This window comes from Scyliorhinus torazame, chromosome 22 (assembly GCF_047496885.1).
Source record: "Scyliorhinus torazame isolate Kashiwa2021f chromosome 22, sScyTor2.1, whole genome shotgun sequence".
Classification (NCBI taxonomy): domain Eukaryota; kingdom Metazoa; phylum Chordata; class Chondrichthyes; order Carcharhiniformes; family Scyliorhinidae; genus Scyliorhinus; species Scyliorhinus torazame.
In genome coordinates this window covers 3,357,246-3,378,301 of record NC_092728.1, presented here as the reverse complement: position 1 = coordinate 3,378,301, position 21,056 = coordinate 3,357,246, and the positions used below count along the sequence as shown (strand labels likewise).

The 21,056-nt window shown below is 60.8% G+C and overlaps 2 protein-coding genes across 2 annotated transcripts in view; both read left to right on the top strand.

The window, feature by feature from the left end:
- The window catches only part of LOC140399406 (rho guanine nucleotide exchange factor 3-like), a 930,630-nt gene that overhangs the window by 267,886 nt on the left and 641,688 nt on the right, over positions 1 to 21,056 (top strand). The window lies entirely within an intron of this gene.
- The window catches only part of LOC140398883 (properdin-like), an 84,171-nt gene that overhangs the window by 32,689 nt on the left and 30,426 nt on the right, over positions 1 to 21,056 (top strand). The window contains exons 6-7 of the mRNA XM_072487826.1: positions 4,806 to 4,979; positions 11,662 to 11,850. Coding sequence (XP_072343927.1) covers positions 4,806 to 4,979; positions 11,662 to 11,850 — 363 coding nt within the window. The remainder of the gene's footprint in view (positions 1 to 4,805; positions 4,980 to 11,661; positions 11,851 to 21,056) is intronic.

Below are 21,056 nucleotides of genomic sequence, written 5' to 3'. Positions count from 1 at the left end.
CAGGGCGAGGCCCCACGGTGCAGGAACACCAGGGCGAGGGCCCCACGGTGCAGGAACACCAGGGGGAGGGCTCCAGGCTGCAGGGACACCAGGGCGAGGGCCCCACGGTGCAGGGACACCAGGGGGAGGGCCCACGGTGCAGGGACACCAGGGCGAGGGCCCCACGGTGCAGGGACACCAGGGGGAGGGCCCCACGGTGCAGGGACACCAGGGGGAGGGCCCCACGGTGCAGGGACACCAGGGGGAGGGCCCCACGGTGCAGGGATACCAGGGGGAGGGTCCCACAGTGCAGGGACACCAGGGGGAGGGCCCACGGTGCAGGGACGCCAGGGGGAGGGTCCCACGGTGCAGGGACATCAGGGGGAGGGCTCCAGGGTGCGGGGACACCAGGACGAGGGCCCCACGGTGCAGGGACACCAGGGGGAGGGCTCCAGGGTGCAGGGACACCAGGGGGAGGGCCCCACGGTGCAGGGACACCAGGGGGAGGGCCCCACGGTGCAGGGACACCAGGGGGAGGGCCCCACGGTGCAGGGACACCAGGGGGAGGGTCCCACGGTGCAGGGACACCAGGGAGAAGGAACCCACGGTGCAGGGACACCAGGGGGAGGGCCCCACGGTGCAGGGACACCAGGGGGAGGGCCCCACGGTGCAGGGACAATAGGGGGAGGGCCCCACGGTGCAGGGACACCAGGGGGAGGGCCCCACGGTGCAGGGACACCAGGGGGAGGGCCCCACGGTGCAGGGACACCAGGGGGAGGGCCCCACGGTGCAGGGACACCAGGGGGAGGGTCCCACGGTGCAGGGACACCAGGGGGAGGGTCCCACGGTGCAGGGACACCAGGGCGAGGGCCCCACAGTGCAGGGACACCAGGGGGAGGGTCCCACGGTGCGGGGACACCAGGGGGAGGGTGCCACGGTGCAGGGACACCAGGGGGAGGGTCCCACGGTGCAGGGACACCAGGGCGAGGGCCCCACGGTGCAGGGACACCAGGGGGAGGGTCCCATGGTGCAGGGACACCAGGGAGAAGGAACCCACGGTGCATGGACACCAGGGGGAGGGTCCCACGGCGCAGGGACACCAGGGGAAGGGCTCCGCAGTGCAGGGACACCAGGGGGAGGACCCCACGGTGCAGGGACACCAGGGGGAGGACCCCACAGTGCAGGGACACCAGGGGAAGGGCTCCGCAGTGCAGGGACACCAGGGGGAGGACCCCACGGTGCAGGGACACCAGGGCGATGGCCCCACGGTGCAGGGACACCAGGGCAAGGGCCCCACGGTGCAGGGACACCAGAGGGAGGGCCCCATGGTGCAGGGACACCAGGGGGAGGGCCCCACGGTGCAGGGACACCAGGGCGAGGCCCCACGGTGCAGGGACACCAGGGCGAGGCCCCACGGTGCAGGGGCACCAGGGGGAGGGCCCCACGGTGCAGGGACACCAGGGCGAGGCCCCACGGTGCAGGGACACCAGGGCGAGGCCCCACGGTGCAGGGACACCTGGGGGAGGGCCCCACGGTGCAGGGACACCAGGGCGAGGCCCCACGGTGCAGGGACACCAGGGCGAGGCCCCACGGTGCAGGGACACCAGGGCGAGGCCCCACGGTGCAGGGACACCAGGGCGAGGGCCCCACGGTGCAGGAACACCAGGGGGAGGGCTCCAGGCTGCAGGGACACCAGGGCGAGGGCCCCACGGTGCAGGGACACCAGGGGGAGGGCCCACGGTGCAGGGACACCAGGGCGAGGGCCCCACGGTGCAGGGACACCAGGGGGAGGGCCCCACGGTGCAGGGACACCAGGGGGAGGGCCCCACGGTGCAGGGACACCAGGGGGAGGGCCCCACGGTGCAGGGATACCAGGGGGAGGGTCCCACAGTGCAGGGACACCAGGGGGAGGGCCCACGGTGCAGGGACGCCAGGGGGAGGGTCCCACGGTGCAGGGACACCAGGGGGAGGGCTCCAGGGTGCGGGGACACCAGGACGAGGGCCCCACGGTGCAGGGACACCAGGGGGAGGGCTCCAGGGTGCAGGGACACCAGGGGGAGGGCCCCACGGTGCAGGGACACCAGGGGGAGGGCCCCACGGTGCAGGGACACCAGGGGGAGGGTCCCACGGTGCAGGGACACCAGGGAGAAGGAACCCACGGTGCAGGGACACCAGGGGGAGGGCCCCACGGTGCAGGGACACCAGGGGGAGGGCCCCACGGTGCAGGGACAATAGGGGGAGGGCCCCACGGTGCAGGGACACCAGGGGGAGGGCCCCACGGTGCAGGGACACCAGGGGGAGGGCCCCACTGTGCAGGGACACCAGGGGGAGGGCCCCACTGTGCATGGACACCAGGGGGAGGGCCCCACTGTGCATGGACACCAGGGGGAGGGCCCCACGGTGCAGGGACACCAGGGGGGTGGCCCAACGGTGCAGGGACACCAGGACGAGGGCCCCACTGTGCAGGGACACCAGGGGGAGGGCCCCACGGTGCAGAGACACCAGGGGGAGGGTCCCACGGTGCAGGGACACCAGGGAGAAGGACCCCACGGTGCAGGAACACCAGGGGGAGGGCCCCACGGTGCAGGGATACCAGGAGGAGGGCCCCACGGTGCAGGGACACCAGGGGGGTGGCCCCACGGTGCAGAGACACCAGGGGGAGGGCCCCACGGTGCAGGGACACCAGGGGGAGGGCCCCACGGTGCAGGGACACCAGGGGAAGGGCTCCGCAGCGCAGGGACACCAGGGGGAGGGCCCCACGGTGCAGGGACAACAGGGGGAGGGCCCCACGGTGCAGGGACACCAGGGGGAGGGCCCCACGGTGCAGGGACACCAGGGGAAGGGCTCCGCTGCGCAGGGACACCAGGGGGTGGGCCCCACGGTGCAGGGACACCAGGCGGAGGGCCCCACGGTGCAGGGATACCAGGGGGAGGGCCCCACGTTGCCGGGACACCAGGGGGAGGGCCCCACGGTGCAGGGACACCAGGGGGGTGGCCCCACGGTGCAGGGACACCAGGGGGAGGGCCCCACGTTGCAGGGACACCAGGGGGAGGGCCCCACGGTGCAGGGACACCAGGGGGAGGGCCCCACGGTGCTGGACACCAGGGGGAGGGTCCCACGGTGCAGGGACACCAGGGGGAGGGTCCCACGGTGCAGGGACACCAGGGAGAAGGAACCCACGGTGCAGGGACACCAGGGGGAGGGCCACACGGTGCAGGGACACCAGGGGGAGGGCCCCACGGTGCAGGGACACCAGGGGGAGGGTCCCACGGTGCAGGGACACCAGGGGGAGGGCCCCACGGTGCAGGGACACCAGGGGGAGGGTCCCACGGTGCAGGGACACCAGGGGGAGGGTCCCACGGTGCCGGGACACCAGGGGGAGGGCCCCACGGTGCAGGGACACCAGGGGGAGGGCCCCACGGTGCCGGGACACCAGGGGGAGGGCCCCACGGTGCAGGGACACCAGGGGGGTGGCCCCACGGTGCAGGGACACCAGGGGGAGGGCCCCACGGTGCAGGGACACCAGGGGGAGGGCCCCACGGTGCAGGGACACCAGGGGGAGGGCCCCACGGTGCTGGGACACCAGGGGGAGGGTCCCACGGTGCAGGGACACCAGGGTGAAGGAACCCACGGTACAGGGACACCAGGGGGAGGGCCACACGGTGCAGGGACACCAGGGGGAGGGCCCCACGGTGCAGGGACACCAGGGGGAGGGCCCCACGGTGCAGGGACACCAGGGGGAGGGTCCCACGGTGCAGGGACACCAGGGGGAGGGTCCCACGGTGCAGGGACACCAGGGAGAAGGAACCCACGGTGCAGGGACACCAGGGGGAGGGCCACACGGTGCAGGGACACCAGGGGGAGGGCCCCACGGTGCAGGGACACCAGGGGGAGGGTCCCACGGTGCAGGGACACCAGGGGGAGGGCCCCACGGTGCAGGGACACCAGGGGGAGGGTCCCACGGTGCAGGGACACCAGGGGGAGGGTCCCACGGTGCCGGGACACCAGGGGGAGGGCCCCACGGTGCAGGGACACCAGGGGGAGGGCCCCACGGTGCCGGGACACCAGGGGGAGGGCCCCACGGTGCAGGGACACCAGGGGGGTGGCCCCACGGTGCAGGGACACCAGGGGGAGGGCCCCACGGTGCAGGGACACCAGGGGGAGGGCCCCACGGTGCAGGGACACCAGGGGGAGGGCCCCACGGTGCTGGGACACCAGGGGGAGGGTCCCACGGTGCAGGGACACCAGGGGGAGGGTCCCACGGTGCAGGGACACCAGGGTGAAGGAACCCACGGTGCAGGGACACCAGGGGGAGGGCCACACGGTGCAGGGACACCAGGGGGAGGGCCCCACGGTGCAGGGACACCAGGGGGAGGGCCCCACGGTGCAGGGACACCAGGGGGAGGGTCCCACGGTGCAGGGACACCAGGGGGAGGGCCCCACGGTGCAGGGACACCAGGGGGAGGGCCCCACGGTGCTGGGACACCAGGGGGAGGGTCCCACGGTGCAGGGACACCAGGGGGAGGGCCCCACGGTGCAGGGACACCAGGGGGAGGGCCCCACGGTGCAGGGACACCAGGGGGAGGGTCCCACGGTGCAGGGACACCAGGGGGAGGGCCCCACGGTGCAGGGACACCAGGGGGAGGGCCCCACGGTGCAGGGACACCAGGGGGAGGGTCCCACGGTGCAGGGACACCAGGGGGAGGGCCCCACGGTGTAGGGACACCAGGGGGGAGGGCCCCATGGTGCAGGAGATGAATTTGACTCCCTGTCTGACGTTGTGATGATTCGAGGTTGAGCTGTTTTCTCTCTCTGACTCTGACCAGTTTCCGGGAATTGGGGACCCTGGGCTGACGTCTCGGCTTGTTCTACGTCCTGTGGTGTTGGGAAAGTTCGCCAGGGGAGGCAGTGTGACAATCCAGCCCCCAAGTACGGTGGTTCTGCGTGTCTGGGGACTGCGGCCAGAGAGACCACCTGCAACACAAACATTCACTGTCCAGGTGAGCAGTAAGAGGTTTCCGCCTCCGGGAGTGACCAGTGGGGCTGGGGGGGAGGGAGGGGGTGTCTGATAGGGGCTGGGGAGGGCATGACTGATAGGGGGCTTGGTGGGTAGGGGGGTCTGATAGGGGGCAGGTGGGGGAGGGGGGTTCTGATAGGGGGCTAGGGGGAGAGGGCGGGTCTGATAGGGGGCTGGGGAGGTCTGATAGGGGCTGGGGGGTGTGGAGGTCTGATAGGGGCTGGGGAAGGGGGTGTCTGATAGGGCGGGGGGAGGGGGTGTCTGATAGGGACTGGGGGAGGTGTTGTCTGATAGGGGCTGGTGGAAGGGGAGGGGGTGTCTGATAGGAGCTGGGGGAGGGGGTTCTGAGGGGCTGGGGGGGAGGGAGGGGGTGTCTGATAGTGGCTGGGGGAAGGGGGAGGGGGTGTCTGATAGGGGGCTGGGGGGGAGGGGGCTCCGATAGGGGGCTGGGGGGAGGGGGGTCTGATAGAGGCTGGGGGAGGGGGTGTCTGATAGGGGGCTGGGGAGGGGGTGTCTGATAGAGGCTGGTGGGGGGAGGGAGTGTCTGATAGGGGCTGGGGGAGGGGGGAGGGGGTGCCTGATTGGGGCTGGGGGAGGGGGGAGGGGGTGCCTGATATGGGCTGGGGGAGGGTGTGTCTGATAGGGGCTGGGGAGGGGGGTGGGGGTGTCTGATAGGGGCTGGGGAGGGGGTGTCTGATAGGGGGCTGGGGGGAGGGTCTGATAGGGGGCTGGTGGGGGAGGGGGGTCTGATAGGGGGCTGGGGGGGTGAGGGGGGTCTGATGGGCTGGGGGGGAGGGGGGTCTGATAGGGGCTGGGGGGCAGGGGAGGGGGGTGTCTGACAGGGGGCTGTGGGGAGGGGAGGGGGTGTCTGATAGGGGGCTGGTGGGGGAGGGGGGTTCTGATAGGGGCCTGGGGGGGAGGGGGTGCCTGATAGGGGGCTGAGTGGGAGGGGGGTCTGATAGGGGGCTGGTGGGGGAGGGGGTTCTGATAGGGGGCTGGGGGGGGAGGGGGGTCTGATAGGGGCTGGGGGAGGGGCTGCCTGATAGGGGGCTGGGGGAAGGGAGAGGGGGGTCTGAGGGGCTGGGGGGGAGGGAGGGGTTGTCTGATAGGGGCTGGGGGAAGGGGGAGGACGTGTCTGATAGGGGCTGGGGGAAGGGGGAGGGGGGTCTGAGGGGACGGGGGGGGGGAGGGAGGGGGTGTCTGATAGGGGCTGGGGGAGGGCGTGTCTGATAGGGGGCTGGGGGGGCAGGGGGTCTGATAGGGGGCTGGGGGGGAGGGGGGGTCTGATAGGGGGCTGGTGGGGGGGGTGGTCTGATAGGGGCTGGGGGGGCAGGGAGTCTGATAGGGGGCTGGGGGCGGAGGGGGGTCTGATAGTGGCTGGGGGGGGAGGGGAGGGGGTGTATGATAGGGCTGGGGAGGGGGAGGGGGTGTTTGATAGGGGCTGGGGGAGGGGGTGGGGGGTCTGAGGGGCTGGGGGGAGGGAGGGGGTGTCTGATAGGGGCTGGGGGAAGGGGGAGGACGTGTCTGATAGGGGCTGGGGGAAGGGGAGGGGGGTGTGAGGGGCTGGGGGGGAGGGAGGGGGTGTCTGATAGGGACTGGGGGAGGTGGTGTCTGATAGGGGCTGGGTAGGGGGTGTCTGATAGGGGGCTGGGTGGACAGGGGGGTCTGTAAGGGGGCTTGGGGGGGGGTCTGATGGGGGCTGGTGGGGGAGGGGGGTGGTCTGATAGGGGGCTGGGGGGGGCGGGGGTCTGATAGGGGGCTGGGGGCGGAGGGGGGTCTGATAGTGGCTGGGGGGAGGGGAGGGGGTGTCTGATAGGGGCTGGGGGGGAGGGGAGGGGGTGTCTGATAGGGGCTGGGGGAGGTGGTGTCTGATAGGGGCTGGGGGAGGGGGTGTCTGATAGGTGGCTGGGGGGGATGGGGGGGTTGATGGGGGCTTGGGGGGGAGGGGGGTCTGATAGGGGGCTGGTGGGGGAGGGAGGGGGTGTCTGAGAGTGGCTGGGGGAAAGGGGAGGGGGTGTCTGATATGGGGCTTTGGGAGGGGGATGGGGAGTCTGATAGGGGGCTGGGGGGGGAGGGGGGTCCGATAGGGGGCTGGGGGGGAGGGGGGTCTGATAGAGGCTGGGGGAGGGGGTGTCTGATAGGGGGCTGGGGAGGGGGTGTCTGATAGAGGCTGGTGGGGGGAGGGAGTGTCTGATAGGGGCTGGGGGAGGGGGTGCCTGATAGGGGCTGGGGGAGGGGGGAGGGGGTGCCTGATAGGGGCTGGGGGAGTGTGTGTCTGATAGGGGCTGGGGAGGGGGGAGGGGGTGTCTGATAGGGGCTGGGGGAGGGGGGTGTCTGATAGGGGGCTGGGGGGGAGGGTCTGATAGGGGGCTGGTGGGGGAGGGGGGTCTGATAGGGGGCTGGGGGGGTGAGGGGGGTCTGATGGGCTGGGGGGGAGGGGGGTCTGATAGGGGCTGGGGGGCAGGGGAGGGTGGTGTCTGATAGGGGGCTGTGGGGAGGGGAGGGGGTGTCTGATAGGGGGCTGGTGGGGGAGGGGGGTTCTGATAGGGGGCTGGGGGGGAGGGGGTGCCTGATAGGGGGCTGAGTGGGAGGGGGGTCGGATAGGGGGCTGGTGGGGGAGGGGGTTCTGATAGGGGGCTGGGGGGGGAGGGGGGTCTGATAGGGGCTGGGGGAAGGGAGAGGGGGGTCTGAGGGGCTGGGGGGGAGGGAGGGGTTGTCTGATAGGGGCTGGGGGAAGGGGGAGGACGTGTCTGATAGGGGCTGGGGGAAGGGGGAGGGGGCCTGAGGGGCTGGGGGGGAGGGAGGGGGTGTCTGATAGGGGCTGGGGGAGGGCGTGTCTGATAGGGGCTGGGGGAGGGGGGAGGGGGTGTCTGATCGGGGCTGGGGGAGGGCGTGTCTGATAGGGGGCTGGGGGGGCAGGGGGATCTGATAGGGGGGATGGGGAAGGGGGGCCTGATAGGGGGCTGGGGGGGAGGGGGTCTGATAGGGGGCTGGTGGGGGGGGTGGTCTGATAGGGGCTGGGGGGGCAGGGGGTCTGATAGGGGGCTGGGGGCAGAGGGGGGTCTGATAGTGGCTGGGGGGGAGGGGAGGGGGTGTTTGATAGGGGCTGGGGGTGTTTGATAGGGGCTGGGGGAGGGGGTGGGGGGTCTGAGGGGCTGGGGGGAGGGAGGGGGTGTCTGATAGGGGCTGGGGGAAGGGGGAGGACGTGTCTGATAGGGGCTGGGGGAAGGGGGAGGGGGGTCTGAGGGGCTGGGGGGGAGGGAGGGGGTGTCTGATAGGGGCTGGGGAGGGGGTGTCTGATAGGGGGCTGGGTGGGCAGGGGGGTCTGTAAGGGGGCTTGGGGGGGGTCTGATGGGGGCTGGTGGGGGAGGGGGGTGGTCTGATAGGGGGCTGGGGGGGCGTGGGTCTGATAGGGGGCTGGGGGCGGAGGGGGGTCTGATAGTGGCTGGGGGGAGGGGAGGGAGTGTCTGATAGGGGGCTGGGGGGGAGGGGAGGGGGTGTCTGATAGGGGCTGGGGGAGGTGGTGTCTGATAGGGGCTGGGGGAGGGGGTGTCTGATAGGTGGCTGGGGGGGATGGGGGGGTTGATGGGGGCTTGGGGGGGGGGTCTGATAGGGGGCTGGTGGGGGAGGGGGGTTCTGATAGGGGGCTGGGGGGTTCTGATAGGGGCTGGGGGAGGGGGGTCTGATAGGGGTCTGGGCGGGAGGGGGGTCTGATAGGGGCTGGTGGAAGGGGGAGGGGATGTCTGATAGGGGCTGGGAGAGGGGGTGTCTGAGGGCTGGGGAGGGGGTGTCTGATAGGGGCTGGGGGAGGGGGGTGGGGGGTCTGAGGGGCTGGGGGAGGGGGTGTCTGATAGGGGGCTTTCGGAGGGGGGAGGTGAGTCTGATAGGGGGCTGGGGGGGAGGGGGGTCTGATAAGGGGCTGGGGTGGGGTGTCTAATAGAGGCTGGGGGAGGGCGAGGGTGTGTCTGATAGGGGGCATGGGGAGGGGGGAGGGGGGTCTGAGGGCCTGGGGGGGAGGGAGGGGGTGTCTGATAGGGGGCTTTGGGAGGGAGGAGGGGAGATGATGGGGGGCTGGGTGGGAGGGGGGTCTGATAGGGGGCTGGGGGGAGGGGGTGTCTGATAGGGGGCTTTCGGAGGGGGGAGGTGAGTCTGATAGGGGGCTGGGGGGGAGGGGGGTCTGATAAGGGGCTGGGGTGGGGTGTCTGATAGAGGCTGGGGAAGGGGGAGGACGTGTCTGATAGGGGCTGGGGGAAGGGGGAGGGGGCCTGAGGGGCTGGGGGGGAGGGAGGGGGTGTCTGATAGGGGCTGGGGGAGGGCGTGTCTGATAGGGGCTGGGGGAGGGGGGAGGGGGTGTCTGATCGGGGCTGGGGGAGGGGGTGTCTGATAGGGGGCTGGGGGGGCAGGGGGATCTGATAGGGGGGATGGGGAAGGGGGGCCTGATAGGGGGCTGGGGGGGAGGGGGTCTGATAGGGGGCTGGTGGGGGGGGTGGTCTGATAGGGGCTGGGGGGGAGGGGAGGGGGTGTTTGATAGGGGCTGGGGGTGTTTGATAGGGGCTGGGGGAGGGGGTGGGGGGTCTGAGGGGCTGGGGGGAGGGAGGGGGTGTCTGATAGGGGCTGGGGGAAGGGGGAGGACGTGTCTGATAGGGGCTGGGGGAAGGGGGAGGGGGGTCTGAGGGGCTGGGGGGGAGGGAGGGGGTGTCTGATAGGGGCTGGGGGAGGTGGTGTCTGATAGGGGCTGGGGAGGGGGTGTCTGATAGGGGGCTGGGTGGGCAGGGGGGTCTGTAAGGGGGCTTGGGGGGGGTCTGATGGGGGCTGGTGGGGGAGGGGGGTGGTCTGATAGGGGGCTGGGGGGGCGTGGGTCTGATAGGGGGCTGGGGGCGGAGGGGGGTCTGATAGTGGCTGGGGGGAGGGGAGGGAGTGTCTGATAGGGGGCTGGGGGGGAGGGGAGGGGGTGTCTGATAGGGGCTGGGGGAGGTGGTGTCTGATAGGGGCTGGGGGAGGGGGTGTCTGATAGGTGGCTGGGGGGGATGGGGGGGTTGATGGGGGCTTGGGGGGGGGTCTGATAGGGGGCTGGTGGGGGAGGGGGTTCTGATAGGGGGCTGGGGGGTTCTGATAGGGGCTGGGGGAGGGGGGTCTGATAGGGGTCTGGGCGGGAGGGGGGTCTGATAGGGGCTGGTGGAAGGGGGAGGGGATGTCTGATAGGGGCTGGGAGAGGGGGTGTCTGAGGGCTGGGGAGGGGGTGTCTGATAGGGGCTGGGGGAGGGGGGTGGGGGGTCTGAGGGGCTGGGGGAGGGGGTGTCTGATAGGGGGCTTTCGGAGGGGGGAGGTGAGTCTGATAGGGGGCTGGGGGGGAGGGGGGTCTGATAAGGGGCTGGGGTGGGGTGTCTGATAGAGGCTGGGGGAGGGCGAGGGTGTGTCTGATAGGGGGCATGGGGAGGGGGGAGGGGGGTCTGAGGGCCTGGGGGGGAGGGAGGGGGTGTCTGATAGGGGGCTTTGGGAGGGAGGAGGGGAGATGATGGGGGGCTGGGTGGGAGGGGGGTCTGATAGGGGGCTGGGGGGAGGGGGGTCTGATAGGGGCTGGGGGAGGGGTGTGTGATAGGGGCTGGGGGAGGGGGAGGGGTGTCTGATAGGGGCTGGGGGAGGGGAGGGGGGTCTGACGGGGCTGGGGGAGGGGGGAGGGTGCGTCTGATAGGGACTGGGGGAGGGTGTGTCTGATAGGGGCTGGGGAGGGGGGAGGGTGCGTCTGATAGGGACTGGGGGAGGGTGTGTCTGATAGGGGCTGGGGAGGGGGGAGTGTGTGTCTGATAGGGGCTGGGGGAGGGGGTGTCTGATAGGGGCTGGGGAGGGGGGAGGGTGTGTCTGATAGGGGCTGGGGGAGGGGGTGTGTGATAGGGGCTGGGGAGGGGGGAGGGTGTGTCTGATAGGGGCTGGGGAGGGGGGAGGGGGTGTCTGATAGGGGCTGGGGGAGGGGGTGTCTGATACGGGCTGGGGAGGGGGTGTCTGATAGGGGCTGGGGGAGGGGGTGTCTGATAGGGGGCTGGGGGGAGGGAGGGTCTGATAGGGGGCTTGGCGGGGAGGGGGTCTGATAGGGGGCTGTTGGGGGAGTGGGGGGTCTGATAGGGGGCTGGTGGTGGAGGGGGGTCTGATAGGGGGCTGGGGGGGGAGGGGGGACTGATAGGGGGCTGGGAGGGGAGGGGGGTCTGATAGGGGCTGGGGGGAGGGGAGGGGGTGTCTGATAGGGGCTGAGGGAGGGGGTGTCTGATAGGGGGCTGGGGGGGAGGGGGAGGGGGTGTCTGATAGGGGCTGGGGGAGCGGGTGCCTGATAGGGGTCTGGGGGGGAGGGGGTCTGATAGGGGGCTGGTGGGGGAGGGGGTTCTGATAGGGGGCTGGGGGGGAGGGGGGGTCTGACAGGCGGCTGGGGGGGTCTGATAGGCGGCTGGGGGGGTCTGATAGGGGGCTGGTGTCTGTCTGTCTGTCTGTCTGGCTGTGTCTCACTGGCTGGGCGCCTGTCTGTCTGCCGTGGAGGCAGGGGGTGAGGGCGAATGTTCATGTCAGGCGCAGCAAGACTGAGTTGCCGGAGTGCTGGGACCTCGTTCTGTGCTGCCGGATGTTGTTTCCATTCACTAACTGCTAACTGCTCTCTCTCAATTCCCATCCTTGTCTAGTTGATGGTTTCTGGGCATTTTGGTCCCAGTGGAATGATTGCACTCGATTAAAGTGGAACATTTCATGTCGTCAATATGTGGGGCAGCAGAAGCGGTCCCGAAAGTGTATCGGTCGGACACACGAAGGGGAAGCTTGTGATGGGTCCATTGTTCAGATCCGCTCCTGTTACAAGAATGATGACTGTTGGTGTGAGTACAAGTGATCATCACCTACAACGATTCACCAGTGAAAGGACTGCGTACAGAACTGAGAGGAGTGTATACTGGACTGTGGGTGTGTGTGTGTGTAACAGACTGACGGGAGTGTATACTGGACTGTGTGTGTGTGTGTAACAGACTGACGGGAGTGTATACTGGACTGTGTGTGTGTGTAACAGACTGACGGGAGTGTATACTGGACTGTGTGTGTGTAACAGACTGACGGGAGTGTATACTGGACTGTGTGTGTGTAACAGACTGACGGGAGTGTATACTGGACTGTGTGTGTGTAACAGACTGACGGGAGTGTATACTGGACTGTGTGTGTGTGTAACAGACTGATGGGAGTGTATACTGGACTGTGTGTGTGTGTGTGTAACAGACTGATGGGAGTGTATACTGGACTGTGTGTGTGTAACAGACTGACGGGAGTGTATACTGGACTGTGTGTGTGTAACAGACTGACAGGAGTGTATACTGGACTGTGTGTGTGCGTAACATATTGACGGGAGTGTATACTGGACTGTGTGTGTGTGTAACATACTGACGGGAGTGTATACTGGACTGTGTGTGTGTGTAACAGACTGACGGGAGTGTATACTGGACTGTGTGTGTGTAACAGTCTGACGGGAGTGTATACTGGACTGTGTGTGTGTGTAACAGACTGATGGGAGTGTATACTGGACTGTGTGTGTGTGTAACATATTGACGGGAGTGTATACTGGACTGTGTGTGTGTGTAACATACTGACGGGAGTGTATACTGGACTGTGTGTGTGTGTAACAGACTGACGTGAGTGTATACTGGACTGTGTGTGTGTGTAACATATTGACGGGAGTGTATACTGGACTGTGTGTGTGTGTAACATACTGACAGGAGTTAATACTGGACTGTGTGTGTGTGTAACAGACTGACGGGAGTGTATACTGGACTGTGTGTGTGTGTAACAGACTGACGGGAGTGTATACTGGACTGTGTGTGTGTGTAACAGACTGACGGGAGTGTATACTGGACTGTGTGTGTGTGTAATATATTGACGGGAGTGTATACTGGACTGTGTGTGTGTGTAACATATTGACGGGAGTGTATACTGGACTGTGTGTGTGTGTAACATACTGACAGGAGTGTATACTGGACTGTGTGTGTGTGTAACAGACTGACGGGAGTGTATACTGGACTGTGTGTGTGTGTAACAGACTGACGGGAGTGTATACTGGACTGTATGTGTGTGTAACAGACTGACGGGAGTGTATACTGGACTGTGTGTGTGTGTAACATACTGACGGGAGTGTATACTGGACTGTGTGTGGGTGTGTGTGTAACAGACTGACGGGAGTGTATACTGGACTGTGTGTGTGTGTAACATACTGACGGGAGTGTATACTGGTGTGTGTGTGTGTAACAGACTGACGGGAGTGTATACTGGACTGTGTGTGTGTGTGTAACAGACTGACAGGAGTGTATACTGGACTGTGTGTGTGTGTAACAGACTGACGGGAGTGTATACTGGACTGTGTGTGTGTGTGTGTAACAGACTGACGGGAGTGTATACTGGACTGTGTGTGTGTGTAACATACTGACGGGAGTGTATACTGCACTGTATGTGTGTGTAACATACTGACGGGAGTGTATACTGGACTGTGTGTGTGTGTAACATACTGACGGGAGTGTATACTGGACTGTGTGTGTGTGCAACATACTGACGGGAGTGTATACTGGTGTGTGTGTGTGTGTAACATACTGACGGGAGTGTATACTGGACTGTGTGTGTGTGTAACAGACTGACGGGAGTGTATACTGGACTGTGTGTGTGTGTAACATACTGACGGGAGTGTATACTGGTGTGTGTGTGTGTAACATACTGACGGGAGTATATACTGGACTGTGTGTGTGTGTAACATACTGACGGGAGTGTATACTGGACTGTGTGTGTGTGTGTGTGTAACAGGCAGACGGGAGTGTATACTGGACTGTGTGTGTGTGTGTAACAGACTGACGGGAGTGTATACTGGACTGTGTGTGTGTGTAACAGACTGACGGGAGTGTATACTGGACTGTGTGTATGTGTGTGTAACAGACTGACGGGAGTGTATACTGGACTGTGTGTGTGTAACATATTGACGGGAGTGTATACTGGACTGTGTGTGTGTGTAACAGACTGACGGGAGTGTATACTGGACTGTGTGTGTGTAACAGACTGACGGGAGTGTATACTGGACTGTGTGTGTGTGTGTAACAGACTGACAGGAGTGTATACTGGACTGTGTGTGTGTGTGTGTGTAACAGATTGACGGGAGTGTATACTGGACTGTGTGCGTGTGTAACAGACTGATGGGAGTGTATACTGGACTGTGTGTGTGTGTAACAGACTGACGGGAGTGTATACTGGACTGTGTGTGTGTGTAACAGACTGACGGGAGTGTATACTGGACTGTGTGTGTGTAACAGACTGACGGGAGTGTATACTGGACTGTGTGTGTGTGTGTGTGTAACAGATTGACGGGAGTGTATACTGGACTGTGTGCGTGTGACAGACTGACGGGTGTGTATACTGGACTGTGTGTGTGTGTGTGTGTGTAACAGACTGACGGGAGTGTATACTGGACTGTGTGTGTGTAACAGACTGATGGGAGTGTATACTGGACTGTGTGTGTGTGTGTAACAGGCAGACGGGAGTGTATACTGGACTGTGTGTGTGTGTGTGTAACAGACTGACGGGAGTGTATACTGGACTGTATGTGTGTAACAGACTGACGGGAGTGTATACTGGACTGTGTGTGTGTGTAACAGACTGATGGGAGTGTATACTGGACTGTGTGTGTGTGGTGTGTGTGTGTAACAGACTAACGGGAGTGTATACTGGACTGTGTGTGTGTAACAGACTGATGGGAGTGTATACTGGACTGTGTGTGTGTGTAACAGACTGACAGTAGTGTATACTGGACTGTGTGTGTGTGTGTAACAGACTGACGGGAGTGTATACTGGACTCTGTGTGTGTGTAACATACTGACAGGAGTGTATACTGGACTGTGTGTGTGTAACAGACTGATGGGAGTGTATACTGGACTGTGTGTGTGTGTAACAGACTGACAGTAGTGTATACTGGACTGTGTGTGTGTGTGTGTGTAACAGATTGACGGGAGTGTATACTGGACTCTGTGTGTGTGTAACATACTGACAGGAGTGTATACTGGACTGTATGTGTGTGTAACAGACTGACGGGAGTGTATACTGGACTGTGTGTGTGTGTAACATATTGACGGGAGTGTATACTGGACTGTGTGTGTGTGTAACATACTGACAGGAGTTAATACTGGACTGTGTGTGTGTGTAACAGACTGACGGGAGTGTATACTGGACTGTATGTGTGTGTAACAGACTGACGGGAGTGTATACTGGACTGTGTGTGTGTGTAACATATTGACGGGAGTGTATACTGGACTGTGTGTGTGTGTAACATACTGACAGGAGTTAATACTGGACTGTGTGTGTGTGTAACAGACTGACGGGAGTGTATACTGGACTGTGTGTGTGTGTAACAGACTGCCGGGAGTGTATACTGGACTGTGTGTGTGTGTAACAGACTGACGGGAGTGTATACTGGACTGTATGTGTGTGTAACAGACTGACGGGAGTGTATACTGGACTGTGTGTGTGTGTAACATACTGACGGGAGTGTATACTGGACTGTGTGTGTGTGTGTGTAACAGACTGACAGGAGTGTATACTGGACTGTGTGTGTGTGTAACATACTGACGGGAGTGTATACTGGACTGTGTGTGTGTGTAACATACTGACGGGAGTGTATACTGGACTGTGTGTGTGTGTGTGTAACAGACTGACAGGAGTGTATACTGGACTGTGTGTGTGTGTAACAGACTGACGGGAGTGTATACTGGACTGTGTGTGTGTAACAGACTAACGGGAGTGTATACTGGACTGTGTGTGTGTGTAACAGACTGACGGGAGTGTATACTGGACTGTGTGTGTGTAACAGACTGACGGGAGTGTATACTGGACTGTATGTGTGTGTAACAGACTGACAGGAGTGTATACTGGTGTGTGTGTGTGTGTAACATACTGACGGGAGTGTATACTGGTGTGTGTGTGTGTGTAACATACTGACGGGAGTGTATACTGGACTGTGTGTGTGTGTAACATACTGACGGGAGTGTATACTGGACTGTGTGTGTGTGTAACATACTGACGGGAGTGTATACTGGTGTGTGTGTGTGTGTAACATACTGACGGGAGTGTATACTGGACTGTGTGTGTGTGTAACATACTGACGGGAGTGTATACTGGTGTGTGTGTGTGTGTAACATACTGACGGGAGTGTATACTGGACTGTGTGTATGTGTGTGTAACAGACTGACGGGAGTGTATACTGGACTGTGTGTGTGTAACAGACTGACGGGAGTGTATACTGGACTGTGTATGTGTGTAACAGACTGACGGGAGTGTATACTGGACTGTGTGTGTGTGTGTGTAACAGATTGACGGGAGTGTATACTGGACTGTGTGCGTGTGACAGACTGACGGGTGTGTATACTGGACTGTGTGTGTGTGTAACAGACTGACGGGAGTGTATACTGGACTGTGTGTGTGTAACAGACTGACGGGAGTGTATACTGGACTGTGTGTGTGTGTAACAGACTGACGGGAGTGTATACTGGACTGTGTGTGTGTGTGTGTGTAACAGATTGACGGGAGTGTATACTGGACTGTGTGCTTGTGACAGACTGACGGGTGTGTATACTGGACTGTGTGTGTGTCTGTGTGTAACAGACTGACGGGAGTGTATACTGGACTGTGTGTGTGTGTGTGTGTGTGTAACAGATTGACGGGAGTGTATACTGGACTGTGTGTGTGTAACAGACTGACGGGAGTGTATACTGGACTGTGTGTGTGTGTGTGTGTAACAGACTGACGGGAGTGTATCCTGGACTGTGTGTGTGTGTGTTTGTAACAGACTGCGGGAGTGTATACTGGACTGTGTGTGTCTAACAGACTGACGGGAGTGTATACTGGACTGTGTGTGTGTAACAGTCTGATGGGAGTGTATACTGGACTTTGTGTGTGTGTGTGTAACAGACTGACGGAAGTGTATACTGGATTGTGTGTGTGTGTGTAACAGACTAACAGTAGTGTATACTGGACTGTGTGTGTGTGTGTAACAGACTGACGGGGGTGTATACTTGACTGTGTGTGTGTGTGTGTGTGTGTGTGTGTAACAGACTAACGGGAGTGTATACTGGACTGTGTGTGTGTGTAACAGACTGATGAGAGTGTATACTGGACTGTGTGTGTGTGTGTGTAACAGACTGACGGGAGTGTATACTGGACTGTGTGTGTGTGTGTGTAACAGATTGACGGGAGTGTATACTGGACTCTGTGTGTGTGTAACAGACTGATGGGAGTGTATACTGGACTCTGTGTGTGTGTGTGTAACAGATTGACGGGAGTGTATACTGGACTCTGTGTGTGTGTAACATACTGACGGGAGTGTATACTGGACTGTGTGTGTGTGTAACAGACTGACAGTAGTGTATACTGGACTGTGTGTGTGTGTGTGTAACAGACTGACGGGAGTGTATACTGGACTGTGTGTGTGTGTAACAGACTGACGGGAGTGTATACTGGACTGTGTGTGTAACAGACTGACGGGAGTGTATACTGGACTGTGTGTGTGTGTAACAGACTGACGGGAGTGTATACTGGACTGTGTGTGTGTGTGTAACAGACTGACGGGAGTGTATACTGGACTGTGTGTGTGTGTGTGTGTAACAGACTGACGGGAGTGTATACTGGACTGTGTATGTGTGTGTAACAGACTGACGGGAGTGTATACTGGACTGTGTGTGTGTGTAACAGACTGATGGGAGTGTATACTGGACTGTGTGTGTGTGTAACATATTGACGGGAGTGTATACTGGACTGTGTGTGTGTAACATACTGACAGGAGTTAATACTGGACTGTGTGTGTGTAACAGACTGACGGGAGTGTATACTGGACTGTGTGTGTGTGTAACAGACTGACGGGAGTGTATACTGGACTGTGTGTGTGTGTAACAGACTGACGGGAGTGTATACTGGACTGTATGTGTGTGTAACAGACTGACGGGAGTGTATACTGGACTGTGTGTGTGTAACAGACTGACGGGAGTGTATACTGGACTGTGTGTGTGTGTAACAGACTGACGGGAGTGTATACTGGACTCTGTGTGTAACAGTCTGACGGGAGTGTATACTGGACTGTGTGTGTGTGTGTGCAACAGACTGACAGGAGTGTATACTGGACTGTGTGTGTGTGTAACATACTGACGGGAGTGTATACTGGACTGTGTGTGTGTGTAACAGACTGACGGGAGTGTATACTGGACTGTGTGTGTGTGTGTGTAACAGACTGACAGGAGTGTATACTGGACTGTGTGTGTGTGTAACATACTGACGGGAGTGTATACTGGACTGTGTGTGTGTGTGTAACAGACTGACAGGAGTGTATACTGGACTGTGTGTGTGTGTAACATACTGACGGGAGTGTATACTGGACTGTGTGTGTGTGCAACATACTGACGGGAGTGTATACTGGTGTGTGTGTAACATACTGACGGGAGTGTATACTGGACTGTGTGTGTGTGTAACATACTGACGGGAGTGTATACTGGTGTGTGTGTGTGTGTAACATACTGACGGGAGTGTATACTGGACTGTGTGTGTGTGTAACAGACTGACGGGAGTGTATACTGGACTGTGTGTGTGTGTAACATACTGACGGGAGTGTATACTGGTGTGTGTGTGTGTGTGTAACCTACTGACCGGAGTGTATACTGGACTGTGTGTGTGTGTAACAGACTGACGGGAGTGTATACTGGACTGTGTGTATGTGTGTGTAACAGACTGACGGGAGTGTATACTGGACTGTGTGTGTGTGTAACAGACTGACGGGAGTGTATACTGGACTGTGTGTGTGTAACAGACTGATGGGAGTGTATACTGGACTGTGTGTGTGTGTAACAGACTGACGGGAGTGTATACTGGACTGTGTGTGTGTGTGTGTAACAGACTGACGGGAGTGTATACTGGACTGTGTGTGTGTGTGTGTGTAACAGATTGACGGGAGTGTACACTGGACTGTGTGCGTGTGACAGACTGACGGGTGTGTATACTGGACTGTGTGTGTGTGTGTGTGTAACAGACTGACGGGAGTGTATACTGGACTGTGTGTGTGTGTGTGTGTAACAGACTGACGGGAGTGTATACTGGACTGTGTGCGTGTGACAGACTGACGGGAGTGTATACTGGACTGTGTGTGTGTGTGTGTGTAACAGATTGACCGGAGTGTATACTGGACTGTGTGCGTGTGACAGACTGACGGGAGTGTATACTGGACTGTGTGTGTGTGTGTGTGTGTAACAGACTGACGGGAGTGTATACTGGACTGTGTGTGTGTGTGTTTGTAACAGACTGCGGGAGTGTATACTGGACTGTGTGTGTGTAACAGACTGATGGGAGTGTATACTGGACTGTGTGTGTGTGTAACAGGCAGACGGGAGTGTATACTGGACTGTGTGTGTTTGTAACAGACTGACGGGAGTGTATACTGGACTGTATGTGTGTGTAACAGACTGACGGGAGTGTATACTGGACTGTGTGTGTGTAACAGTCTGATGGGAGTGTATACTGGACTGTGTGTGTGTGTGTGTGTAACAGACTGACGGGAGTGTATACTGGACTGTGTGTGTGTAACAGACTGACGGGAGTGTATACTGGACTGTGTGTGTGTGTAACAGACTGACGGGAGTGTATACTGGACTGTGTGTGTGTGCGTGTAACAGACTGACGGAAGTGTATACTGGATTGTGTGTGTGTGTGTAACAGACTGACAGTAGTGTATACTGGACTGTGTGTGTGTGTGTAACAGACTGACGGGAGTGTATACTGGACTGTGTGTGTGTGTGTGTGTGTGTGTGTAACAGACTAACGGGAGTGTATACTGGACTGTGTGTGTGTGTGTAACAGACTGGCAGTAGTGTATACTGGACTGTGTGTGTGTGTGTAACAGACTGACGGGAGTGTATACTGGACTGTGTGTGTGTGTAACAGACTGACAGTAATGTATACTGGACTGTGTGTGTGTGTGTAACAGGCTGACGGGAGTGTATACTGGACTGTGTGTGTGTGTGTAACAGGCAGACGGGAGTGTATACTGGACTGTGTGTGTGTGTGTGTAACAGACTGACGGGAGTGTATACTGGACTGTGTGTGTGTGTGTGTGGAACAGATTGACGGGAGTGTGTACTGGACTGTGTGTGTGTGTGTAACAGACTGATGGGAGTGTATACTGGAGTGTGTGTGTGTGTGTAACAGACTGATGGGAGTGTATACTGGACTGTGTGTGTGTGTAACAGACTGACGGGAGTGTATACTGGACTGTGTGTGTGTGTGTGTAACAGACTGACGGGAGTGTATACTGGACTGTGTGTGTGTGTAACAGACTGACGGGAGTGTATACTGGACTGTGTGTGTGCGTGTGTAACAGACTGACGGGAGTGTATACTGGATTGTGTGTGTGTGTGTGAGTGTAACAGACTGACGGGAGTGTATACTGGACTGTGTGTGTGTGTGTAACAGACTGACGGGAGTGTATACTGGACTGTGTGTGTGTGTGTGTAACAGACTGACGGGAGTGTATACTGGACTGTGTGTGTGTGTGTAACAGACTGACGGGAGTGTATACTGGACTGTGTGTGTGTGTAACAGACTGACGGGAGTGTATACTGGACTGTGTGTGTGTGTGTAACAGACTGACAGGAGTGTATATTGGACTGTGTGTGTGTGTAACATACTGACGGGAGTGTATACTGGACTGTGTGTGTGTGTGTAACAGACTGATGGGAGTGTATACTGGACTGTGTGTGTGTGTGTGTGTGTAACAGACTGATGAGAGTGTATACTGGACAGTGTGTGTGTGTGTAACAGACTGACGGGAGTGTATACTGGACTGTGTGTGTGTGTAACAGACTGACGGGAGTGTATACTGGACAGTGTGTGTGTGTGTAACAGACTGACGGGAGTGTCTACTGGACTGTGTGTGTGTAACAGACTGACGGGAGTGTATACTGGACTGTGTATGTGTAACAGACTGACAGTAGTGTATACTGGACTGTGTGTGTGTGTGTGTGTAACAGACTGA